This window comes from Zonotrichia leucophrys, chromosome Z (genome assembly GCF_028769735.1).
Source record: "Zonotrichia leucophrys gambelii isolate GWCS_2022_RI chromosome Z, RI_Zleu_2.0, whole genome shotgun sequence".
In the NCBI taxonomy this organism is placed as follows: domain Eukaryota; kingdom Metazoa; phylum Chordata; class Aves; order Passeriformes; family Passerellidae; genus Zonotrichia; species Zonotrichia leucophrys.
This window is the reverse complement of record NC_088200.1, coordinates 28143933-28170032: the sequence shown is the minus strand read 5'-3', so window position 1 is coordinate 28170032 and position 26100 is coordinate 28143933. Positions and strand designations below refer to the sequence as shown.

At 40.0% G+C, this 26100-nt stretch overlaps 1 protein-coding gene and 1 long non-coding RNA gene across 3 annotated transcripts in view; one reads left to right on the top strand and one right to left on the bottom strand.

Moving 5' to 3' along the window:
• The window catches only part of LOC135459997 (uncharacterized), a 30152-nt gene extending 23295 nt beyond the window's left edge, over window positions 1-6857 (top strand). Inside the window, exon 3 of the long non-coding RNA XR_010443135.1 lies at window positions 6790-6857. This is a non-coding gene — a long non-coding RNA (uncharacterized LOC135459997). The remainder of the gene's footprint in view (window positions 1-6789) is intronic.
• ITGA2 (integrin subunit alpha 2) overlaps window positions 1-25626 on the bottom strand; it is a 67531-nt gene extending 41905 nt beyond the window's left edge. The window contains exons 1-2 of one of the 2 annotated variants that reach the window (XM_064736529.1): window positions 25469-25626; window positions 6707-6833 (exon numbers count right to left, since the gene is read on the bottom strand). In XM_064736529.1, coding sequence (XP_064592599.1) covers window positions 6707-6833; window positions 25469-25514 — 173 coding nt within the window. In that variant the 5' untranslated portion in view covers window positions 25515-25626. The remainder of the gene's footprint in view (window positions 1-6706; window positions 6834-25468) is intronic. The other variant, XM_064736530.1, reaches the window with a different exon arrangement.
• Between the last annotated feature and the right edge of the window lie 474 nt (window positions 25627-26100).

Below are 26100 nucleotides of genomic sequence, written 5' to 3'. Positions count from 1 at the left end.
GTTATGACAAAAAGAGTTTTAGATGCACATGAAAGAGTTTTTCTCTAATTTGCTTAGAGAAAATGCTGCTAAACTGAAGCTTCTTTTTAAGTTTATTTCACTTTCATCAAACACAAATAATATTATTTTATCAGTTCAGCTGAGGGTTTGGTTTCAGATTCTCTTTCTTGTGTGTCTGGATATTTTAACAATGCCTAACTCTTTCTCAATTACCTTGTTGGAATAGGGTGATCATGCAGGCAGCAAGAACAGGACTTTGTGTACTTCTAGCATCTCTAAATCTGCAATTTAGCTTCATACAAACACCTCTCTAAAACGAAAATATTGCAGTAGCTGTGAGGAGGCCTCTGATTTTCCTGTTTTTTTAATGAGTGTTTCTGAGCCTTTTCAGCACAGTGGAAACCAGAACTGCCACAGCTCAGGACCAAACAAATAGAGCTCATAAGCAGCTACTGCACTGGTCATGTGCCAACAGATAACAAAATCTGCAAATACTTGCAGTGACACAGAGGGCTGGAGCTGGTCAATAGTGGGAGAAAGAAGGAGAAGGAAGACATGGTGTTAGCTTGCTAGGTACTACTGAGTTGGGTACAGGAATATAAAATGCTAACTGGGCTGATGGGAGAGAAGTGTTAGGACGTTTTGTGGAAAGAGGAAACAGCTTTAAAATGGATGGCAACACTGTGTGTGCAATATCTGAAACGGGAACAGCTTTCCAGTATTAACTGTCAGGCTGAACATTGCACTGTGTACATTTATAAACACTTGCACTTTTTTTTTCTAAGTTTCCCAGAAGATAAACATATTTCGGAGTCCTTGCAGGATGACAGCTACTGTTCAGAGAATGGCCTTGTATCTTGGAAATAGCCACTGAAACTACTCCCATCTAGTATGAAACTCACTGTGAATCTCTGTGTTGTGCTGGCACAGCTCTGCAGCCACAGGTTTTCCTGAGAGCCCGGAGCACACAGTCTCACTCACAAGAAAAGTGAGTGAGAGGGAGAAGAGGAACAGAAGCTTGAGCACTAGCTGACCCCAAATCCAAGCCTAAATCCAAGCTCACTCCAAGTTCCACCCCTGCTACTGGCATCGAGACAAACATCATCCCTGCTCTGGTGTTTACTAAAAGCTGTTCTCTGCTTTTCAGCATGCATACTTTTGCTCATTCCATGGGCATTATTTGCCTCCCATTTTCTCTGCCCTCAACATCAACTGCAATCCAGACATGCACTTATACCAAGGAACTATCGCTTCTAAAACTTGATATTCACAAGATAATTTTGCTATTGGTACCCCTGAAACCAACCTTGGTGTTGCTGCATGGTACAAACAGGAAAATGTAAGATAAAACAAGATGAACTTTTCTCATTTTAAACCCAGATTTAAATCTATGCCAAATAAAGAAATTTAATTTCGTCTTTTATTTGCCTTGCACTCCTCACAGTTTAGTGGGACTTATTTTATTAATTCATTTTTCTGTATTCCTTGTAGATTTGCATAGTCTGTGAATCTCAATGTCATACCTATATTGCAAGCCAAAAAATGCCACTCCATACACAGAATTCACACTTAGAACTGACTGTTACTGATGGTGATTTTCAGAAGTGAACAGAGCTATTAAACCCGTTGCATTATTTGACTTAACTAGTCTAACCTGTTGTCAATACATGCCTGAGAAAAAATTATTAACTGACTTATGCCAAGCTTAGCCCCCTACTTTTGCCAGCCCTAAAGGCTCGAGGAAATAACAAAATTTCTATTTCTTTTGTATTCTTTGCCTTACTTAATATTTAATACCAGCCCTAATCTACGTAAGAAATCAGAAGTCCTACTTGCCTTTCAAAATTAACATAAACCATTGCAGGAGGGAGTTACACAACACTGCTCTGGGAAAATGCATGTGTATCTTTCTGAAACATCAGAAGTGAAGACAGCAAGGGAGTATCTGGCTAGCATCCTGCTAACTACATTTTTTTTACTGTAATTAGACAGGATACATGAGACAAAGCGAAACAGAATATATCAAAAAAGAATGCAAGAAAGCAGCACTAAAATACTTGAAAATGCTTGTTTCCAAATAAACTGTATCATGTATAATGTATTAATTAAGGCTCTTTTTCACCCATGAGTCAAATATTTATTTTTACAAAACCTCTTTATTTGTCCTTGCAGACCATCTTCACAAAATACTATAGTGAATATAATGTAATATTGCTACTGATGTTATTATTCTTCTCCCTAATCATTCTCCAACACTGTATACAAAGCAATGGCACTAGGAAGTGATATGAAGTTCAGCAGAAAGGCCTTACCACACAAGCTGCAGGAGTGGCAGATCAAAGTGCAACAGGAATTATTTCTGGGAAATTACACCATGACAAAGTTAGTAATCAGCAAACTGTGATGTAGCAGAAAGCAAAATCCAAATTCATAGTAAAGGGCTGAATTCCCAGTTGTTGTCAGAGCATGTTTTGTATTTTCTGGGGTTTTTTAATTTTTTTTCCTCTCTTCTCATATATTTGCTTTTTATTGTGCTGCATTGTGTTTTGTTTTCTAAACATGAAGATGGTTAATAGGAAAATAAGAATAGAAAGAACCTCTTAGATTATCTGGCCTTTTTCCTACAATTACAGGAAATGGTGAGTAGATATGGAGACCAGAAAACTCTTCATGCTCATAGATGCTTCTCTGTACATATAAAAACATTTTCACCATCTAAAACCTTTGATCCTTTCAACAAGAATCAGAAGTTCAAAAACTACAGTGAGCTATGGCAAGAGAATTTGAGTGACAAACTCAGAAGTCCTAGAAAAAAGAAGGCAGAGCTTTTCCAAGCAGGAAAAGGGCAAACTGTGGTGCATGCAGTCAGGGAAAACAAAACTGGGTAAAGAACTCAGCATTAGCAGTGGTTCTGGCACTGAAAAGACAGAGCTGCAACAATGGCAGCTTCTGTTAGAAGAAAAAAAAAATATCAAAAAATTACCATCCTCAAAAGAAATGGCCTTCCTCATTAAAATCAGAAAGCTTTGAAAATGTACTGATTTCAATAGAAGTTCACACAGAAATGTGTCTTTCTGGCAAAATATCTTATTGGTCTGAAAAGGCCGCACAGATCATCAGGAGAAAGGCCACTATATTTGGTGACCAGTGAGAATTAGGCAATGATTTTTAAAACTATGTTTGGTAGTGCAATAATTATGACATACATCAGTAAGTGCACTGTATATTGTGTCATTACTGACATGTGAGATGAAACAAAATATTTTAATACAAAAATACCACAATATAAATTCAAAACCAAAATAATTTTTATAATTGCAAATTCTAAGCACACAGACACAGCTGAGCATGTGTCTGAAGACACATTTCACAGCTATCTACAACTTCTTCAATCTTCCTCACCTGAGACAGCTATAAAACCAACTCTCAACATGGAGTAAATATGGTTATCTCTGAAGACTGTACTGTAAGCTGCTGTTAAGGGAATGCACATTCAAGATGAACTTTATAGGGCACAATCTGGCTTTCTAAAAGATTAAAAAATAACAGAAATTTTAGTTTAAATTTAAGATTCAGATTCAGGTGATCTCTTGACAGGGAGAACCACAGTATAAGCTAAATTATGTTTCTGCGGTGGCTAATTACTTGTATGGCCAACTGTTTTTCTAATTGATGAATTTCATTGGTATTCACAATTTTCCTCAAATTCATTAAAGAGTTCCTATTTTAAAATTCCCATCAAAAACTGTGAAAAGCCTGAGCTGTGCTTGACTTGCAAGTTTGTCCTTATTTATGAGCATCACACACCATCAATGCTCATCAATGCACAGTGGATTAGTGCCCAATTATCCTGGATCGTCTGCTCTAACACAAACAGTCTTCCTTGGTGGTTTGTGCCACAGCGTCCCAACATGTGCCAGACTCCAACAGTCCTGCATTCCCTTTTGGACTGTCTTCCCTTTTCTCTCTGAACTCATCTCCAAGAAAAAGTGAAAGCCAGTAGCAATTTGCAAAAATTCTCTCTTTATCATTTCTTTAGTTCTTACTGCCTCAGGAGATGCACCTCCTAGAAATACTGCTGAATAACATAACTGGCATGTGCTATATTTCTGTAGCTCTCCTTTCTACTCTTTGAATACAGGAGGTTTTTTAAAACTGTATTTCACATAGCACCCTGTGAACTTATTAAGCAAAATCTAGGAAGTGACAGAATTTCTGGTGGAGCTCAGATTCTGGATAATCTCTTCTGGGGAGAAATGGCACCCCAGTAAGCACATGGTGTGGTGAGCAGCCCCATTCTCTGTGCCTGGACAGAGTTTTCTGGTACATCGCATTCTTGCTGCACAGTGACGATCTCTCCACAAAAGCATATGATGATAAATGCTCCCCTCAGACAGAAAAATCACCCTGATCTTATCTCAGACTGTTTATCTTGTTCCCAGTTCAGCCATGTCAACAAGAACTCTGAGCATGGATCGCAGCCTCCGCATGGCTCATAGGAGAAAACAACTCTACTGAACAACTTAAAAGAGATTGAATGTTCTGTTTGGGTTGGGGTTTATTTTTTGTCTGCTTGGTTGGGTTTTTTGTTATGGGTTTTAATTTTTTTTGTTTGTTTGTTTTTTAATAACGCATACAAGATAAAGCTCTATTGTCCCCAGAAAAATAAAATAGCCTAGAAATTAAGAGAACAAGACAGTAGAACATGACTCACTCTTTTTTTTAAGCTTGCCTAATGATTTTTTGAGTGGAAGACTGAAAAGGGCTTTTCTTCACTGAAGAGTGTCTAACAAGTCCTCGTTACTTGAACACAAACTGATAAAATTTCCCTGATTTTTGGAGATACATCAGACACCATGCAGGGAAAGAACTAATGGTGAAGTGCCTACATACAGAAAAGTTTACTAGATTCAAAATATTCATATACTTAGGAGAAGATTTGTTAAACTCCATGGTCATAAGAGTGTTTTCCAACCTAACTGATTCCATGATTCTGTAAGGTAGGAAAAGTTAAAGCAAAGTTACTTTTTTTTTTCCTTCTATCCAGCACACATTATCTGAGAAAGTGGTACTGGAGGAGTTTTTATATTAGAAGCAAAACTAAAAGAGGGAAATATAAAACATAAATAGCTTGAATGGATCAGGCAGCTATTGCTTCTTCTGCAAGCTTTCAGAAAAACTCGCTAGAAGTGTAAAACACAACAATTTCTCCATGTATGAAGCCAAAATGTTTCAGTTCAGTACAGGCACATGTTCTCCTTCAATGGCTTTACACAGAACCTGGGGAGGGGAGGGGGGTTTGGTTGCCTTTTTTTTTTTTTTAAAAGAGATCTCTGATCTATGGGTGACTAAACACGTAATTAAAGCAGGCAGAAACGCAGCGAGAAGCCACCACAGCATCAGATGAAGAGTGGGGGTAGGTTGGAAGCCTACTCAGCTGAGGGAGAGAAAATGCCAAGGTATTAATTCAGAGGCTACAGCTCCGCTCTGCTCTGGCTGTGTCTCCTGGTCCCTGGAAGCCAACACCTCTGGGAAGTCGGGGTTGTATGTGTGTGCCTGCAGCCGATGGCAGTGGTGCGGTCACAAACCTCTCAGCTGCCTCCGTCACTTTGTGCCACTTTTCCAAATTTTAATGGCAAAACACACTTTCTTGAGTGACATCTTTCTTTCTCTTTACTGAAAAAAAGTGCAGTTCCTGAGGGTGTTGTCACAAAAGCAGAACTTCCAGTTTGCGGCTATTTGGGTTCTGACACAGTTCCTGTCCATGGAGGATGACCGGTCCGAAGTGTCTCAGGATACCATAATATGTACAATCTCGTGGGCCTTTCTGCTCCAGACTTAAACCCATGTATACACAAACAGCCACTGAAGAGTTCAGTAGTTCTCAACAGCTTTCTAAGACTTACAGTCCTTACACATAAAGACACCTGAAGATTTGTGCCTGCTGAGGCTGCAGAAGAGGAAACACTGTGTTTTCTACTAAATGCGCTTACTCCCAATAATACGTTAAAGTTCTTCTTGAAACCAACTTTACTAGAAAAAATATTTTACTAATTGCTCATCAAGCCCAATGTTGTGGCAACAGAGGACTTCAGGTCAAATTTTGTAGCTGAAGAGATGTTGCGAACAATACTTTGCTATGATTGTGTTATAAACATCTAAATACACCATCCCTTGTGAGGCAAACAGTTAATACTGTATCAGACACAAAATTATATCCATTTAGTTTAATTTTAATACTAATAATTAGAACTCACTAGGCCTAATAATTTGTTTTGATCTTAAAAATGTTAAAATGGGGAAATACCCACATATTAAAGAGTATAAAAGAGCATAAAGAGCAACAAAGATGCTCTGGGTACACAAAGGAATGCAAGTTAAAATTCTAGAGAAACTGTAAGGCTAAGGAAGTCAGAGTATTGGAGATGAAGAAAAAAATTACCATAAGAATGACCTCAGGTTAAGGAAAGACATGGTGTTAAGTAAAAAAGCATGAACCATCACATGCACGCACTTTTAGAATATCTCAACTTTTGGTTTAATAACATTAAGTATTTCTTTGTAAAAAGATAGCTGAAATATAAAGACAAATTTGCCAGAATCCCTTCAAATGAGATGTGGAATTATAAAAGAAATATTAAGAGCTGCAACATTTTTTTACTTAACCTTTTAGTTGGACCTAAACCAACCCATTCAAAATGCTTACCATTTGCCTTGTTCATTTATAAACTGTTGAACTGCATATCCAAACTGCTCTCTTGGTGGACCGGAAAATATTTTTGCTTCCAGGAGCCCAACATTGTAGGCTTCACAGCAGTTATGAAGAATTCCTGCTAACAGAAAGATTATGATTATAACAGAAGCAATTAAAGAAGAATTTTGATCCCGGTGAAAAAGGCTCTTCATCTGCGACAGCTCCCCCAACAGAAGAAAATAAACACAGCTTTGACACATGCTTGAAAAAACAGAGATTTTGCCACAGTACCCTGGCCATGCTAAATGCCTTTTCTAGCACTGTTTATGTGTGTTGTATTACTGCGGGCAGAGATCAGTGATTCATTCACTGTTTGTCTTAACAAAAGTTGCAGCATTACTAATGGGAATGTTTTAGCTGAATAAAGGCAAAAAAAAAAAAAAGTGTGATTCACAGGTCTGTTATCCTCCTTTACCTTCAGGCATAAGTTGGGCTTATGGCACAGCAAACACATCAACAGCCTGCTGAGGTACACTAGAATCACAGGGTTGAAAGAACCTTACTCAACCACCAAATAAACCATGTCCCAAAGCCAAATCCACCAATAAACTATGTCCCTAAGGGCTACAACTACACATGTTTTGGAAACTTCTAGGGATGGTGATTCCACCACTTCCATGGGAAGAGTGCTTCAATACTTGACAACCTTTTCCAGGATGAAATTTTTCCTAATGCTCAGTTTAAAACTTCCTGGTGCAACTTGATCTCATTTCTGCTTGCACTATTGGTCGTTACCTGGGAAAAGACGCTGACCCCCACCTGGCCACAGCCTCCTTTCAGGCAACTGTAGAGTGATAAGGTCCCCCCTGAGCCTCCTTTTCTCCAGGACAAACAGCCCCAGCTCCCTCAGCTGCTCCTCACAGCACTTGTGCCCCAGACCCTGCCCCAGCTCCATTGCCCTTCTCTGGACTCTCTCCAGCCCCTCAGGGCCTTTCCTGCAGTGAGGGCCCAGCCCTGGGCACAGCACTGGAGGTGCGGCCTCAGCAGGGCCCAGCACAGGGGGACAATCCCTGCCCTGGCCCTGCTGGCCACAGCATTGCTGATCCAGGCCAGGATGCCATTGGCCTTCTTGGCCCCCTGGGCACAGCCTGGCTCATGTTCAGCTGCTCTCACCAGCACCCCCAGCTCCTTTCCAGCCACTCTGCCCCAGCCTGTGGAGCTGCCTGGGGTTGTTGTGACCCAAGGGCAGGACCTGGCACTTGTCCTTGTGGAACCTCACACCATTGGCCTCAGCCATGATCCAGCCTGCCCAGATCCCTCTGCAGAGCCCTCCAGCAGATGAACACTCTCACCATCCAACTTGGTGTCACCCAAAATCTGACTGAGTGTGCACTGGATCCCCTCATCCAGGCAATGGAGATATCAAAGCAAAACTGAACCTTGGAACAGCACTTGTGACCATCTACCAGCTGGATGCAACTCCATTCACCTCAATTTTCGTGCTCAAACAAAATGGCCTCAGTGTACCTGCTAACACTGTTTATAATTGAGTTTGTGGCACTGGAATAAAAATGAGATTATCTGCTGCATCAGAAAACCTAAATTTTTCAGTCATTTCATTATCATGCCAGAAGCCTTTGTTTTCAGTCCAAACAGTCTGAACAGTTGTCCAAACAGGAAAACTTAGAACTACAAACATGCAAGATAGAACAGCATTAATAAATCGTGACATTTAACATTGCAATTCTACTTAGCTATGGTTTTGTTATTAATTGCTTTTTCTTGGGCACTTACGTGCCTGGGAATAATGGCATGCCATTCCATGCCATTTTGGAAGGAACCAACTATGTGGACTAGGGACGAAGTCGATTTTGTAGGACAGGGGGGCCCACTCTTCATCCATAAAGGGCCTGATTGTTTTTCTGATCAAGAACTGTAGCAGGATACCTAGGAGAATATGCACTGGGAGAGCTGCAGGAAAAAGACCAGACTCCCCTGAGGGACTCTGCTGTGAGTAGGTAACTGCTTCCCCAGAGTGGAGGTGGAAGGACTGAGACAGCAGAGGGATTCCAGGAACAAGCTACAGCCCAGCTGAGAAACACCTTAGATCTCCTGAAAAGCCTCCAAAAATGGCAATGATGGAAGAAATCATGATCTCAGCTACTCCCTGAGGTTTCCAGATGAGGCAGGTTCACAGAGCTGCTCTTGGGTTAAACAATGTCCCTCATGTTTCCCCTCCCTTCCTGTGTGCCCAGACAGAATGAGTTTTATCTGCTTTACACACAAATATGCCTCACCACAATAATTTAGTATGAGTCACTGTGTAGTAAAGAAGAAGCTTTTTCAATAATCCCTTACAACAAGGATACTTTATGGAGAGATGACATCTTGAAAATATAATCTCAAATTCTAACCATTTCTCTAGTTTTGATGGGCAGAGAGCTTACTGTTGGTATCACTTTCTCCTAGGTCCCAGGAGCAGCTTTGGAAGAGAGGTTAACAGGGTTTATATCAGCATGAAACAGCCCATCACAGTAGCTGAATTGTAATAGTAATAATGATAATAAAATCATAGTGAAAATATTAAAATCACACAGGTTTGCAGAAAAAGTTCATGACCTGTAGAAAGTCTCAATGTATTTTGTATCATTGCCCACAGAATTCAAAACAGGAATATCATTAGCAGAAGACTAAATAAAACAGTAAAAGAGTTACTACTTTTTTTACCACAAATTCAAACAGGAAGTCATACATTAGTTATCTCAAACAACCACATCTACAGTCAGCCTCTGGAAAGCTAGAAGTCACCCACTGCTAGAAGTATAGTTTCTTGAGAAACATCCTTAGAGAGAAATATATTTTTCTTGAGTCAAGCTGTTTAAGACTGGAGAAGAGAATGTGTACAGACTCATTGCCCTGTATTTTGCAAGCCTTTTGACACTAAACACAACCTCATATAATCACAGTTCATGTCTGGGTTTTGAGGACAAGGAATGGTGTATTGAGATAGTAATCGACAATTGCCAGTAATTCCTTTGTGATCTAATATACTTATATTTTATATAAACATTTTTGCATGTCATATCCTGAGGGGTTTTTTTTGTGTCTGTTGCTAAATTGTATTATTCTCAACCAGAAATCAAGCATGATTTAGCAGTTTCCCTTTCTCAGGAGGCCAAAGGAGACTATAACACAGCAACATCCTACATGAAAATACTGAAGAAGAACTCTCCACATTATATGTTGCACATGAAAATAAACACTGGCTTTCAAAGAGACGAAAGCAATATAGAATGATGAACAGTTCCAGTCTGACCCGAAATCCAGTGACATTTAGAGAAAAACTCTTGACTCTCTGGACTTATTAGCAAATTAGTTACTTATTACTTATTAGCAAATCATACTGCAAGTCAAATGGTTACATTGCTGAGTGCATTGGACAACTTTGATGCAAATACATGGAAGGTGTTTCTAATTTATGTCCAAAGTGAGAGTTTTGTTAAATGCTACAGGCAAGGCAAAAGTTTCCTCCAGAACTCGGTGAAAATACAGGGAGCAGGTATGACAGCCAACAGCCTGAAGGAAAGTCCCCATGGTTCAAATTCCCCTGGGGTGCTGTGACAAGACAGGTGGGGTCAGCAAAATGTGTGGTAGGTTATGTGTTGCCTGTTCATCTCCTCCCTTGTCCTCAAAAACTCCCACCAGTGTGTAACATTCATCCCTGAACCTTCCAGGGCCACCCTCTGTGGTCCTATTTTCTCCAAGATGGGGGCTTATTCCAAGGAGCAAGGAATAATGCACCTGTCCAAGCACTGGGAAGCTTCAACTCCTTGTAGCTTCCCTGGGCTTCACCACAGCTTACAGAAGCAATGTCCTTTTTCTCTTCCCATGGCCTTCTTCTCACTGAACCATTTCACCCACCCTTCCCATTTACCACTCGGGCTTGATTTTCTTCTTTTAAATAATTTGCACTAGTGCAGCATCAGAGCACTGCTCTTTGAGAGCAAAAATGCACAGCTGGAACAATGGAGAGGTGTCTGCCAGATCACAGGTCTCTTCAAATCTGACTCTATCATGTTCACTTTCTGGACCGGCATCCAGTCAAGGACAGTGAAAAGAGAAGAACAAAAAAAAGCAATCATAAAACCCAGCCTCTGAAGATACACTGTTGTCTGCAGTGTTCTTACAGATCAGCCTAGTTTCAGCATATTTCAGTCACATTTTAAATTCCACATTTTTATAATCATCAGCAGATTTTTTTAGATCTACTCCACACAAATCTTAGTTGGCTGGGCCTAGCAAGTATATACTGGCAATAATATAGTAGGCATTTTTCCTGCCATTTTCCTCCATCTGATATAGTGCTTACACTATAAGGACAGCTTTTATACATTTTGTACATCTATCTTTATATAGTATCCATAAAAAGAAACTCAAGCATTTGCAGCCAAAAAAAGAGAAAATTCTAAGTTTCCTTTAGACCTATTTTAAGCCTGTGCAAAATAAGAGGGTCTCTTATGGATTAAAAGGGTGCCAATCATTGAAGCATCTAGGTTCAAAGTACTGTATATTCCAGGCTGGAACGATTTTGTATCTGTTGCTGCCTTCAGGCAATGAACTTTGATAATTTAAGAATCTTGAAATAAAGAAAACTAATTCACTATCTGGATTTTAATAGCTTTTGGTGACAGACTTCTACTTTGTGACCTAATGATCATGATGAGAGATTGGTCGGGCAAGTAAAAATCCACTTCCTAACTTCTGTCTGTAAATGGCACTTTATTTACAGTCAAGTAAACAGACTCTGTGGAACAAAGGAAGCTAGATATGAGCCTAAAGCTTCTGAAAGTCCCTCTGCAGACTTCAAAAGCAGCAGTTCCTCTCCACTGGGAAAGTTGCTTGGGCAGTTCAGTTTAAAGGGAAGACCTTCACTAAGTACAGTAGTCCCAACATCTAGCTTCAGAAAGGAAGCAAGAAAAGAAATCCTAAAGGGATAAAAGAAACTCTAAGTTTTCTAATAAGCTCGAGTACTTCTCTGCATGGTATATTTTTTCCCCTAGGAATTCCCATATTTAAGCAACTGCATTATTGCAGTATGAGCCATGGGAGCTGCAGTGTAGTTATATAGCTGGTTTTATAATTTAACACCAGGATTTATTTTTTTCTCCTAGCAGGATGAAAAATAATGCATGTTATGACTGGGCACCTTTAAGCCTCAACATGTGGAAATTCCTTTGTAACTATAAATGACATATCTAATGATAGCTCTAATGCCTTGTTTGCTTCATTCTGTTTGCACTACAAGCTGAAGCAAGTTTTAATGAAGTAAAAGCTTGTATTAGGTACACCCAGTTCATAATTGTTTTGATTTTGTAAGCAAAGTTCACAGCTTAAAGTGATCAAGCAAAAAATGTCTGTTTGATGCTGAGATTTAATAGCTGTTTTATTGAAGCCCCTTACTCAGATTAACATCAAGCATAAAAAAAATCAACAGGATAAAAAAAATGAAATCTGATTTTTATATTTGATTATTTCATTTGGTGGAACAACTTTGTAAAACTCTAATAGAACGTATCATAGGTATCATAATAAATGTGTCATTTTGTTTTCACTCTAAATAGTAAGGATTGAATTTTCAATCACATTTTACTACATTGCAAAGGTGATGTGCGCAATTTAGATGGCAATAAATTACAAAATACCATAAGCAGAGTCTGTTATGCCAAGTCTCACCTCTTATTAAAATATCCAATCAGAGGCATTCTCTGCTGTTGTTATTTATCTCTCTCCATCAAACAGATCTAGCAAAGACAGCATCAAGAAAAAAAAAGAGACAACGGACTTTGACCACTGAGTCTGTAAGGATCCACCACACACTAAGTTTTAAATTTATCTAATATTAACCTTGCCAGTAGGAAAGTTTGCCTTTTTAACTTAATGTCATAGTGTTCCGTTCCTTGAACAACTACTAGCTATAAACCAGAAAAAGTTTGTTATATAACCCAGCTAAGTGACCCTTTGTCTTTGTGAGGGAGCATTTGTGTCAGTCACAGTGCCAGGAGAGCATCCTTGGCAGCTCCCCTCCGCTAGGGAGCCCAGCCACAGCTATAACCACTGCCCCCTCTGACAGCTCCAGCAGGGGCAGCTGACCCTGCAAAACCTAAACTCAAGGTCAGCAGCATGCTGAGGGATTTAAGGCTGGGAGGGGTAAGCATGTAGTCACCAAGGAAAAGCAAGGCCATGGCCTGGCATTATGCTAAAACCATGCACTACGGTTTTTCATCTGTAAATTAATTTGTGTGGAAAAACGAATCAAGAATACCCCACTGGATTATTGGCTGCTTCCTGAATTAGTTTCTTAGATTGGCAGCCTCTAAGATGTGTGCTGCTGACATTGCCTTAATTGGTCAGTCTGGCCTTTTAAAAAATATCTATTCATTACAGAAGAGGGCTTTGCTTTGCTGTTTTATGTTATACTGCTTTGCCCTTTTATGTTATACTGCTCGAAGAGAGCTGCTACAAATTCCACAAAGAAAATTTTTCTGTTGGTCTCAAAGATTTCTACCTCCAAAGAACAAGCATCAGCAGGGCCCTGAAGCCTGTCAGACCCTGCTGAGGACAGAGAAAAGAAAGGGGTGGGAGGGATGAGAGAACTTGTAGCTGTTGTTTTCCACTGACTTCATCTCACAGTGGATGCACACTCTGGTTCAAGCTTTCTCCATGACTGAAATATTTCTAAGGGCTCTCTTTAGGGTAGATTTTCAGCTATTTTCTATTGTGCAAAGTCACACTGGATCTCCTTAGTTGTCAGGGAACTTTAAAAAGAGCTTTTGTTTCTGTCTGATACCCAGCTGGTCAATTTTTTCATCCCTCTGCAAAGGTTTGCTGAAGTTGGCTCACAGATTCCAGAGTTAGAGAGGGAGTACAGGCACCTACAGACGCCCTTCACACTATAATCACCTACTGTCCTTGCAATGTTAGCCAGAAGGTGGAATGAAGGCAGGAAGGGGAAGCAATAAAGTTATGAAAGAGGGTAGTCAAGTAGTATTTGCTTTATATTAAATATATTTAGGCTTACTTCACTGTTTGAACAACATTTTGGTTTCAGAGTAATGTTACTCCCTTGTTATTCAGAACATATATTACCAGAGCAATAATCCAACTGGAATTAGTCAAGTATTCTTACAGAAAGAACTTACCCAGCTTTCATAATATGTTGTGCTTTGAATACTTTATTGACAAGACTGTGGAAACATTAAGGAAGCAACAACAAGCATGCAGTTACTTTAGTCTATTGAATTGCAATATGGATGTTCTTCATTGTGGCTTTCAGAAGCCACTAAGCAATTCTCATTACAATGAGCAAAATCCTCACAAAAAAAGTAAACTTTTCCCTTTTGTAATGTACTATTCCAGCTATACTGGTTTCACTGTTTGGGACTTTCCTACAAATGAACATAAATATTAAATAACTTTTTTATCTGTCTTTAGAATACTCACAAATGGCTACACAGAATCCAATCCAACATGACAACATGCAAGAAAAATAAAGGACTACTTATAATTTAATCTGGAAAGGTGTAGCCTTTACCCAGTATGGTCAACATAACTGAAAAAAAAAATCTCATTAGTTTTTTCTTTTATATTTGCTTTTCTACTTTCTGTAATAATTTTTTCTTCAATATGCACACTCTCAGCAGTAGAGTGTCATATACTCATATACTAAAAGAGCAGTTTTATAATCACATTAATCTGGTTTTATTTAAAACTGAACACACTTCTTATAGAGAACAACCTCCTAAATAGAGACAATGTGAACCTCTACAGGAATCAAAAAGAATAAAGTGATTGGCAAGATACTTTTTATACTGACAGTTGAAATATTGTATAATCCTCACTTCAGTTTCTTTGTCACTATGCCATGCGTTTACAGAAGCTTGAAAAAGGCAAGTCTTCATTTTTCTACTTCAACTAACTGTTTTACTTTCTGTTATCTTGAGATCAACTTTTTCGTCACAACAGCCACAATATCTCAGGCTTCTTAATAATTAACCGAAGTCAAAACATTCAGAGTAGAAATAAATTATAGGCAAAAAAGCCTCCCCCAAATCCACCACTCGGAACAAAAGAGAAACAATGCCTCTTTTAGTAACAATCCTCCCACCCTTCTTCCTCCCCTTCTTTTCAGCAAGTTTTCTTGGCTTAGTTGGCTGACTGCATCTTCCTGGAAATAGGTCAGCTTCCAGCCTGAGAGCCTCTGCGTGTGTGAAAGCCTGAGACACTGCCTTTCCCTTGCAATGGCTCACAATGCAAAAGCTGCACTGAGGAGTTATCAATAGCCTCCTATGAAAGTAGCCCAAAGCTCACAGGACACAAATTGTGGCTGTAAAGTTGCAGAGAGTGTGCTAACACAACTAGGAGCTGTCTATTTTGCTGTTCTGACACTGCTGCAGAGTAAGAGATCTAATTAAACTTATCCACAATTTCATTAGTTAGTCCACAAGACTTGTCTTTCTCCTGGTAACTCCCTACTTGTGGCCCAGATATTGCCCTCCTGGTTTCCAGAGCAGACAAATCAACCACTCGTCATCTGTAGTTAAGAAATCCAGACAACCTACTATACACACAAGGACTGGTTCCAAATAAGTGCTTAGGAGCAGCTCCTGCAGGACTGACAACTTCCTATGAGTTTTTAATAAAGACAGCAAGTATTCAAGCCTACTCAAATTTATTATCTTGGCATGTTTCCGTCCATTTTTTCAGTGGGGAAAAGCTTTATTTTGCAGAAAATTCACTTAAATACTATCATTTTGTTATGACATGCAGTTTTTCTTTTATCTTGGTACTAACAGGATTTTTCAACTTTGTTCTTAGAATACCAAATTTTTTTTCAACACCACAATGAGATTAAAAGTACATAAGGGTAACAAGCTGTACACATACATATGTTATTTATGCAGTTGTCACTGGCCTTCACAAGTAATGATGATAAACACAAAAAACCTTGCATGCTTCCCTATGATAAAAACTGACTTTCCAAGTGGCATTTCACTCCAGCAGTTTCTCTTCCCTTGTGTCCACAATATCAGTGGTCGTGTTTTCTCTTTTTTAAACCAGGAATATTTCCAAATATAGTCAGAGAACCATGAGCCACACTACAACTGTAAGAGAGGAAATGCATGTCACCACACTGAAAGCAATGTGACTGCCATCTATACACCCTGTATGCCACATTTGCTCATCTCAGCTGCTATGAAAACATGACTGTACAAAGCAAAAATGAAGGTTTTCACACAAGTATCAAGAAGGGAAAGCAAGCACAGGTATCTGTACTTCCCTACCCATATCACACTCTAGCCTATATGAAAATTACAGTGTATTGTAACATATTATACTGTGTGTTTTATCATATTATATCAATGTTAAATGTGACCTGAAAGGCTAGACTAGAAAAAAGCTGAGGGACTTGCCATCACCATCCATCCCTCTGCCACTCCAGTGTCACAGCCTAAAGCATGAGGACTGCAGTGGGTCCAGTGACCATTCCACCATACCATTTTTAGGGCAGCATGTTTAAGACCCCGTTGCTCCCTCACAGCTTCTGAAGCTAACTGGAAGCTTAGCTCTGTACCCTGTACACAGACAGCCACAGAAATAAGAGCAGCTTCAGCTGCAAGAAGTTTGCTACATCAGCTTCCTGCAAGAAGAAAAACTCCAAAGCACCACAGGATATATAACACAATACTTGGAAGAGCTATAATTATCAGAACATTTGTTCTCCTATGCCAGAAGTAACGACTACTTCTCACTTTTGATTTTAATGGGAGCTCATGGCTGGGCATCCTGAAGGGTAGGCAGGTGGTCCCAATCACTCACCTGAAATTGCACCTTAATGCACCTTGAAATGATCAATCTGGCACCAGATAGTGTCTAGGCAGAATTTAGGAACATTAAAATCAGGAAAACAATCCAGGAAGCCCAGACTTCAGCAGCTGGCCAGCCCACAATGAACCTAAAATTACCTGTCACTTAGGTGTCATTACACAAAGTTGCACAAAAGTTTAGAATATGAATCAGGTTTAGAAGCAGCTCTGTCTGAGAGCAAAGTATTCTACCCTACTGTTAACCCACTCTGTTACAACAGTAAGAGGTAATGAAGGATTTTCAACTTAATTATTTTGACTTGTAATAATTAAATTATTTAACTGAATAGCTATGTAACTTTCTATGCACAAATAAATTACCAGTTGTGAATTATATGGGTGGTTGGTCCCAAAAAGCCAACTCAGACCTCCTTCCAGCTAAGTGCCCAGACATTAGGCCACAGGCAAGATGTATCTTTGCCTGTCTGGAAACATGAATATACTCAGCTCCTGGGAGGAGCTGAGACCTCGTTTCAATATATGGGGTAGAGACTGCTTGTCTGACTGCTTTGTTGCCAGGTAGCAAGGATGCTTCTGGAAAACACTGAGGGGTGAATCTACACCATGAGGCTCAAGGGGGAACAAGGTAACTATTTCTCGTATTTCCTGGATGACTATTACCATTACTTCTGAAGCAGCTACCTCTCGAAAGAAAGCTGAATCGGATACTTGTCTCCCAGAATTCTTCCCCATCCTTGACCTCAGTAGCAGGAAGCCCCTATGATGGTGCCTGAGAAGGATGGAGTTCAAATACTCTTGATCCACCTGTTAGCTGCAGGAGTCTTCCTGCTTTGCAAGAAGCTGGTTTTTTGTGCATTTTAAAGTGCTGAGTCCAAGGCACTGAACCCTGCACTCTGCGGCAGGGGGACCATGTTTTAGCTGAACTGGGGCGGCAGAAGGCACTCCTCCAGCCCTCAGCCCACACACCACACAGGGTTTACCCAGATGCCAGGGCTCAGGTTGGTGACAGGTACTGTGGTTAGAGTTCAGAAGGAAGTTATCTTTTTTTCTTTTTTTTTTTTTAGTAAAATGAAGCCATTGTACATTTTGGGGTCAGAGAGAAGGGCCCATGTACATTTAAGAAGAGTTTTCTGGAGATAATTCTTGCTTCCACAAAAGCAGAACAGTTGCTTTTTTGTCCTCACAGAACCAAAGTCTATTGTAGCTCTCAGCTTCTCAGAAGAACAACTCCAGAGACTCAAGTACTTTTTTACTGTTCAATATGATCAACTGGCTTTTGGCAGCTTGGAAGGGAAAACAAAAAAAAAACCAAAAAAAAAAAAAAAAAAAAAAAAAAAAAAAACCCCAAAAAAAAAAAAATGCGTACCAACCCTGACTCCCACCACCCAAAAAAAGCGCAAAAAAATAAAGAATGAGAGTAGATATAGTGAAACAAAAGGATATTTGGCTAGAGTTAAATGGATAACTATTATTAGCAGAAGAACTATGTGAGTAGCACTGCTGGATTTTTTTGTCAGTTTATATTTGCCCATCTTACTAAGAGTTCCTTCTTCGTAATTTCTGCTGTTTTGTATTTGACCTAAGTATATGTTTAAATGGGAACTTTCTTTGGTGAACATGATTAAAAAAAGTGTTATGTCACTTAAATTTTTTCTATGCAGAAAAGGTTAGCTAAATTATCATTTGAGGAATTTCAGTGAAATCTGAATTTAATATTTTAAATTAAATCTGTTTTAAATGCATCTAAAATACTGCACATAAAGACAACTGAATTTTACACAGTAGGAATACTGGATAAAATAGTTTTAAAATTCATTATTATAGACTGCTGTCATTGTCTTATTAGAATTTACTGGTAAGAAAATTGAATCACTGAAAAATTATTTCATAAAATGTTTTGCTATTGTTTAGGTAGCAATTAATATTCTCTTCAAACAGAAAATTCAAATAAGAATACAGGCACAGAGATATTTGAGTCACACACCCTCCTCTACAGTGATATTTGGTAACTATCTAGGATGTACTAGTTGCTAGTTCACTCGCTGCTGCTTTGAACAGGTCTCTCAAGGAGATTCTTTTGTGTCTTACTCTCCTTATTTAGCATGTTGCTATAAAGAAAGCAGGACACAAATTCATGACTTGAGTTGCTCCGATTTGACACCTACGCAGACATCTACTCAGCTAAGAGAACAGGACCAGCCAAGAATAAATTTAGGCCTGAACTGCAGCAGTTTACTGTTTTGTTCTTTAAGCTGAATATATAATGAAGTAGAATTTCTCAGCCAGTGTGCTCTCCTAGCTGAAGGGAAACTTGAACACAACAGTCACAGAAACTGAGGAATTATGAGAAGTGACTGCTGTGCATGTGGAAATTTAGACACATGATAGCTAATTCCACTGGTTTACCTCACTGCAGGCAGCACAGAGCATGGCACAGGCAAATCCCCCAGGAAGTGCTGGTAACACTGACAGCTTCTAGTAACAGCATCCTTAGCTGCACTAGCACACAGACCTAGCGCAAGGCAGCTACTCCTCAGTCAGGTAAGAACACCAATCTTGCAGCTGGCAGAGGTAGTTGTTCACCAGGTAATCCAGTGGGTGAAGCAGCCTGGTCATCTGCAGTCTTATCACACACAGCTTTGTATTGCAGTCCTAACAGAGCATCAATCACTGCCAGCTTTTCTGCTGGTCCGTTATGTTTGAGACAGATAACTAGACAGGCAGATAGATTAGCTGTCATATAGATAAAAGGTAAAAATTTAGTTCAATTCTTTACACCTATCCACAGCCCCCCTTCCATCCTCAAACTCCACTACTTCCTTAGGTATTTCTACTGTGCACTAAGCTTCCTCCCTGAAGCCTGCTGTTGACAGTAATTTCCCCCAAGATTTCTTTATTGCCTGTCCTTTAGAAATAACCAACCTGTTATGCAAGAAGATTTGTGTGATTAAGAAAAAAACAAAGGGCATACAAGTGTATGATGTAAGGGAAGAATGATAAACTTGTAAGAAGGTTGCAAAGGGCAAAATAAATCGGGAATAAGGCAAGAGTTCCATCAGGGCTGTGCATAACTTTCAAGCCCTTCACCCTGTCTAAGAGCAACTTAAAAGGGACAAAAGAATCCGTGACATTCATCATGTGTGACATTCAACCATGCACATGCCATTCAGTTGCACACAAAATGTCTTTGCTCATCCTCCATTCAAAGAGTCTGTGTTGATCCTTCTTCTTTGCCTGCTCTTTTAAGTCCTGAATAATATGCAAGTCTTACTATATTTTTTATAGCATGTGCATCTCCAGGAGAAAATAAAATTTTCTCCCCTCAGGATCCTGAAATGCTACTCAGGGAATAATTCAAAATAACGATTACCAACACTCAGAATATTGAGTTTATTTGGCAATTCAGAAATCACAGCCTTATTTGGAAGTGATGGAAATGCTTATGTTGACACCACTTAATGCCTTTAGTATTCACCACCTCAGAAAACTATTACAATATGAGCAGGAAGAAGATTATTGCATATTGCTTAACAAAGACACATACTCACACTCGACCAATACCGACAGAAGACATCATTTATCCTGTGTAATTCACACTCACTTGCTTTTATTATCCTTACGCCTTAAGAAGGTGTATGTTCCCATAACTATTTAGCACACGTATATGTCAGTCTTCCACCTAAGGGTTTATAAATAAACATCGTTCTGTGTTATCACTTTTAAGAGAAAAGAAAACTAAGGCTCAGACAGTTCTCTGATGTCCTTGAGTAATTTAAATTGGAACAGCAGAGCCAAATTATTTACACAAAAAAATAAGCTTATCAACTTGTTCTGTCTTGCTGCACAGGGTCTGAAATCCCAACACTGTGTAGTATCCAGACCACTATGTGGTCTAAAAGCTCCAGAGAAAAGAAGCTCTAAACATTAGAACTGCTAATGGAAATGTCCTAAGCCAAGCAGATAACATGTGTTGGTATGCAAGTGCATGGCTATGCCGATGAGAAACCAGTCTGTGTCCTGTCTGCATTTCAGCACGGTCACCATGGAAATGGGAACCAGCCTGCACAGAGCCTAACAAAGGAAACCTTTAAATGAAAATAACAACACTGGATAGAGGCTGCACAAGATTTCTGCTGGGGAAAATTACTTGCTTTACTCATCTGGAGATGCAGAAATTCCCTTTTACCTGCATTAATCCTAAAGGAAAGTACTTTATTCACATTCAGCTGTTTTGACATTAAGACATTACACTGGTAGTTGCAGTTATTAGCCCTCATGAAAATACATCACAAGAAGGACATACAAACCCCACTTTCATTCATTCAAAATTACAATAGTGAAGACAGACCACAATGAATAATATTTATATAGTGGCAAGGAAGCACAATGAAAAAAAGGAGTAGCTGTACTTTTACTTCTTTAACTTCTTAAATTAAAGTGCTGTGATACTGAATCAAAAAAGCAAAGAACAATTCTCATGTTGTTCCAGAGAGAGGCAGCACACAGTTAAAACTTGTTGGTAGGATCTCATGTTGACTTTGACCAAATTATGCACAAATAAATATTAACTGTTAATGTGTTTAGGTGTCTGATAGTAATAGCCTGTATGCTTTCTAAAATAAACATAATATAAAATACAAGTCCTGTAATGCAGTATGAATGAAGCCTTACTTCAATCTGCAATGCTGTGAGAGGCAAAACTCCAAAAATAATACATAGTAGTGCTGCTACTTCTTGCTATCTCAGAAAGAAGGAAAAACTAGAATCAGGTTTACTTTAAGAAGAGTTCATATTTAGGTCCTTCTTTCAAGCCATCTCCAGATTACAGAATAATTTTAAACATTAACATTACTCACTAATATGATAATAAAACATCAAGGTATCAACAGTGATCACAAAGAGGGAGAAAGGCAGAAATCAAAATAGGCTGTACAGATTTAACATGGTGCGCATGATTGCACATTGAAAGCATTTTCACCCCAATTTTTAGCTTCATTTATAGCACCAAATGTTTTGTTTCCATTTGTTATTCAGTTATCAGTTTAGTTCACTCTGCTTTGTACATTGCCATGTCCTTTAATGTATATGATTTTAGTCTTAGCAGCTTCCTTGTTGATTATTGCCTACATATATTGAAAATAAACATTTAAGTATTTGCATGTGACAGAGGATTTATTTTTCAACACTCAAGGGAAATGAGAGAGCATCCTTACCTCCATAAAAAAAAAAGGACTTACCACTTTTGGATATCTAGTGATACAGCTAAACCCTTATATTTTTTCTCATTTAAAATACAATTTCCATTTACTTCAGTCACAGCAGTGAATACAGAGCAGTTTTGCACATCAAGATGCACTTGCACAACCAGCTCAAGCCAGTGGAAGTGACAGCTACAAGTGAAAGAGACTTTTCCAGCTTTCCTCCCTCCTCTAGCCACGAGTTCTGACTGTACCCTATGCCAGCACTAACAAATAAATTGCTCAAGTGATCAGTTTAGCTCATCTCCAAAACTAACCTGGCTCAAAAGGGGAAAAAATTATTTAAGCAAATGGGTCCCTGACCTGTTCCCAAGACTAAGCCATAGTGATAGCACAGAGAAACCGGTGGAAACATGCAAACAGGAGTGGATGAAATGTCCTTGCAGCATCAGCTCCACATTCAGGTCAGCTTAACCAGATCGTGAAAACGCAGCTTCAGTTTTGAGAACCCCTGGCTGAGCAAAGAGAAAGAGAAGAACACAAAAGCTCCAACCACATGTCAAAGATTTGATTTAAATGACTCGTCTGAAATTGTACTCAGCTTTTGCGGGGGAAAAAAAAAGAGAGAGTGAGAAAGAATCCACTTCTGTAAGGAAAAAAGCGAAATTTATTTATCTTAATCCTACATGTAATTCTCATTCATTAGACCACTTTCTAATTTCAAAAACTAAGCAAGGCAGGAGTTCCAGCTCATTATCTGATCACACCATCTTTCTCTGTTCATAGGTGGTGACAGCATGGTGTACTGATGTGCACAAGAGACAAGTCCAGGTGGCCAACTTACTCGGGGCACTTTCCAGCTCTTGCATGTTAAATGCCATTATCACAGCTTCCATCCCCATTTAAACAAAAGCATACTGAAGAAAAAGAGTCTGTAAGTAGGGTGTCCTATTCCTCTACAGGGCTTTACAGCCTATTACAAGAATTTCCATCACTGGAAGCTCTCTGTTCTACACAGACAGCCCAATTTCAAGTAGACGTGTTTCCTCCTTTGGTCTGCCTGGGTCCCACAGAGAGATTTGAGAATCCATGGCACTCATGTGGTAGACCCGTAGGCCAAAAGACATAACCCTTGTGTCACTGCAAGTTTTCATTTCAGAATTAAAGAGTTCAAGGGATGTGTACTTCACAGAGTGGAGATTTTATGAATGTGCTAAGAGTTGTATCGTTCACATCCTGGGTTGCTGGAGGAAGGTGTATGTTAGGCTTCAATATGAAGGCTTGCTGACAAAGTATAGGCGAGGTCACCTCAAATTTTACTTCCTCCCCTATGTATGGTACTCCAACACTATCACATGATAACTCACTCTGAAGTTAATTATTCTTATAAAAAGGAAAACAAGTTGATTCATCTAAAACCCAGGAAGCAGTTAAGAGTATGCAATACAGACAGTCAGGAGACCACCATAGAAAAGCAAACTGGAAAGCAGAGTGATTTAAACAACAATGGATATTGCTTTAAAAATAACAAGTAACATAAGATATCAAGAGAGAAATTTTTTATATTTGCAGGTGTACATCTAAGACCTCACACAGAAACATCACATCTGACCAAGGTACACAACAATGTGGACATAAATTAACTTCGAATGTAGCCGATAAAAACGCATGTCTTTCCAGAGGAATACAGTTTTGCAGACTTGTTACTTGGCCAAATTTAGGTAGACAATGCAAATAGTGCCTTCCTGCCAAATTTCAAATATCTCCTCTCAAGCATGAGGGCACTAGAGCTTTCCAAAGAAAATGTTACCAGAATTGAGCCCAGGAAAGCTACTGTATTTTCCACTGGCTTCACTCTCAGAGAGAGCTGGGTTGTTTTGGCTCCGACTTTTAAGAACAGGATAAGGAAAAAAATGCATACTTAAAATGTAAATTTAAAGAACTGGATGTGGCAAATCTATCAGCAGCATGTGGCAACAGAAAAGCTTCCGACTTTGTTGCATAGGTTGCCCTGTTAATGCATCATTTATTATGCATCATTATGTCCTCTTGACATGATCTACTTCTCTATGCTATACACTTTTTGGTCAACAATTAACAAGGTTGGTAGCAAATGCTATCAAAATGATAGTTCTGTTTCAGATCTCTTCTTCTTGTAGCATCTACAAAGTCTTCATTACTTTCCAGACACAAAAATACACATCAGCAAAGAGTAACCCACTACTTCACTGCTGCAGTATTTTTAGTTGAATTTAGAGACACAGCAAAGCACCTCATGTGACCCATTTAATACAACTGATAATTCAGAAGTTAATATACTGACATAAAATCAAGTTTTATGGAATAACTTGGAATATTTTCCGGAAGCAAAGACTAATTCAGCCAAGCTATCCCAATTAAACTTAAGAATACCACCTTTGAAAGTAAACCAGTTCACTAGGATTCGAACAACTTGAAAATTATTGTGGGAGGTGGTACAAGAGTACCACCACAGCAGAACTCTAAAAACACTTGATGAAAATTCTCCTGTCCTGAAACTTTTGTTGTTACTCAAGATCAAAAAGGCCTTAGCAAGTATTAACCCAGTAATTGTATGCCCTAACATCAAATGTCATGACACATCTGAAATCAAAATTATGACAGCTTTCAGATGTATAAATTGAGAAAAATCATGAATGAAGCAGACCTATCCCACTTCTGTCACTCAAAATGCCAGGGGAATTCTCCTCTCACAATCAGCCTTATATTCTGCTTTCAGCACTGCTCTACAACCTTTGCAAGTCTTAAGGCCCCATGAATTACAGTGAATGCTAATGGTCCTAGTTTTCAGTAGCTGTAACTAGGAGAATAAACAGTAGATTAGGCAAAAGTACACGGTAGAATGTTTTGTCCACTAGTACTTTTCAGAATTGTTTCTTTAAAAAAAAAAATTGTCAGGTTGGTTTTGTTCTATATATCACATCACAGGTTAATATTTTTGTATTTTATTTCATACCCTGCAGCCACACATTCCACTGCAGTGTTCGCTATAGTTATTGAAAGAACAAGTTAGAACAGCTCATCAGTGAAAACTCATTTTCATGCTGCGTCTTTGGTGACTTGCTAATTAAGGGTTTTTGAGAGTATACAGTAATATTAAAACTCTGAAACTGCCTGGGAATTTGCTCATGGCAAGTGAATATGATTGCTTATAGTTCCCAGGAAAATAGATGTAATGGTAATTAAGTTAGCCAAGAGAAGGAGGAGATGGTTCAAGTTTCCCTATCCTTGTCCAAGGAGCGACATCTGCCCAACAGTGTAGTAACAGACCTAGGGGACTCCTGCAAATAGGAGCAACTTTCACAGAGAGAACATCATCTTCGCGCCTAAAAAGGTAGAATCATCATATAATCCTAAATGCACACATCAGCCTGTCCCCGTTGCCTCCGCTCCAGCGCGCACACACACAGTCCATTCACGGCAAAGTGAAATCCACGCGACTTCAGGAGTTTAACCTGCTTTAAAATCGCCGCCGATGCACGGCGCCCGCCCGCGCCCGCAGCCGCGCACCCTCCGCGCGTCTCCGCCCGGCTCGGCGGCGCGGGAGGGGCCGCTCCCGCTCCGCACCTCGCGCCCGCCGCTGGATCTCCCCTCCCTCCTTCCCTCCTTCCTCTCTTGCTTCCCGGAGCGGCGCGACGGACAGGCAGACGTACCCAGCACCAGGAGCAGGGGCGGCAGCGCCGCGCCCGCGGAGCCCATGGCCGGCGCGCTGCGGGGTCGGGCCGGGGCCGCTCTGAGCTGGCCGCTTCCCAGGGCGACACTGAGCGCCACCTGCTCCGAGCCGCCCCCAAATACTCTTCCTCCTCCTCCTTCTTTTCCTCCTCCTCCTCCACGCCCCCTGCGATCCACGGCCGCAGAGGGGCCAGAGGCAGCTCCTCCCGTCCCCCGCCCCTCGCTCCGCGCCCGCGGCGCAGCCGGCCGTGCCGTCCCCTGCAGGCTCTGCCGCCGGGTTGTCCCACTCTGCTCCCTCCTGGTTTGACTCCCTGGAGGAGAGACCCTCGCGCTCGGCCCGCCCGGCGCTGCCCAAGCCTGCGTGCCCAAGGGGGGCTCCGGGATCGGGACACCCACCACCCCCGCCCTGGGTACCCCGGGCAACAGAGGTTTGGAGGGCTGGGGATGGCTCTTTTTCTTATTAAAATGCTCTTTTGATGACACTGAGTCTATATCTTCTTCTTTAAATGAAATTTTTGCAGAATATGCCCCCAGCTATGCAGGAGTGAAACAGGATCCAGAAGCCTTGCCACACAACTGTCTCGAACTTGGCAATGATGGTGAGGATGTATTG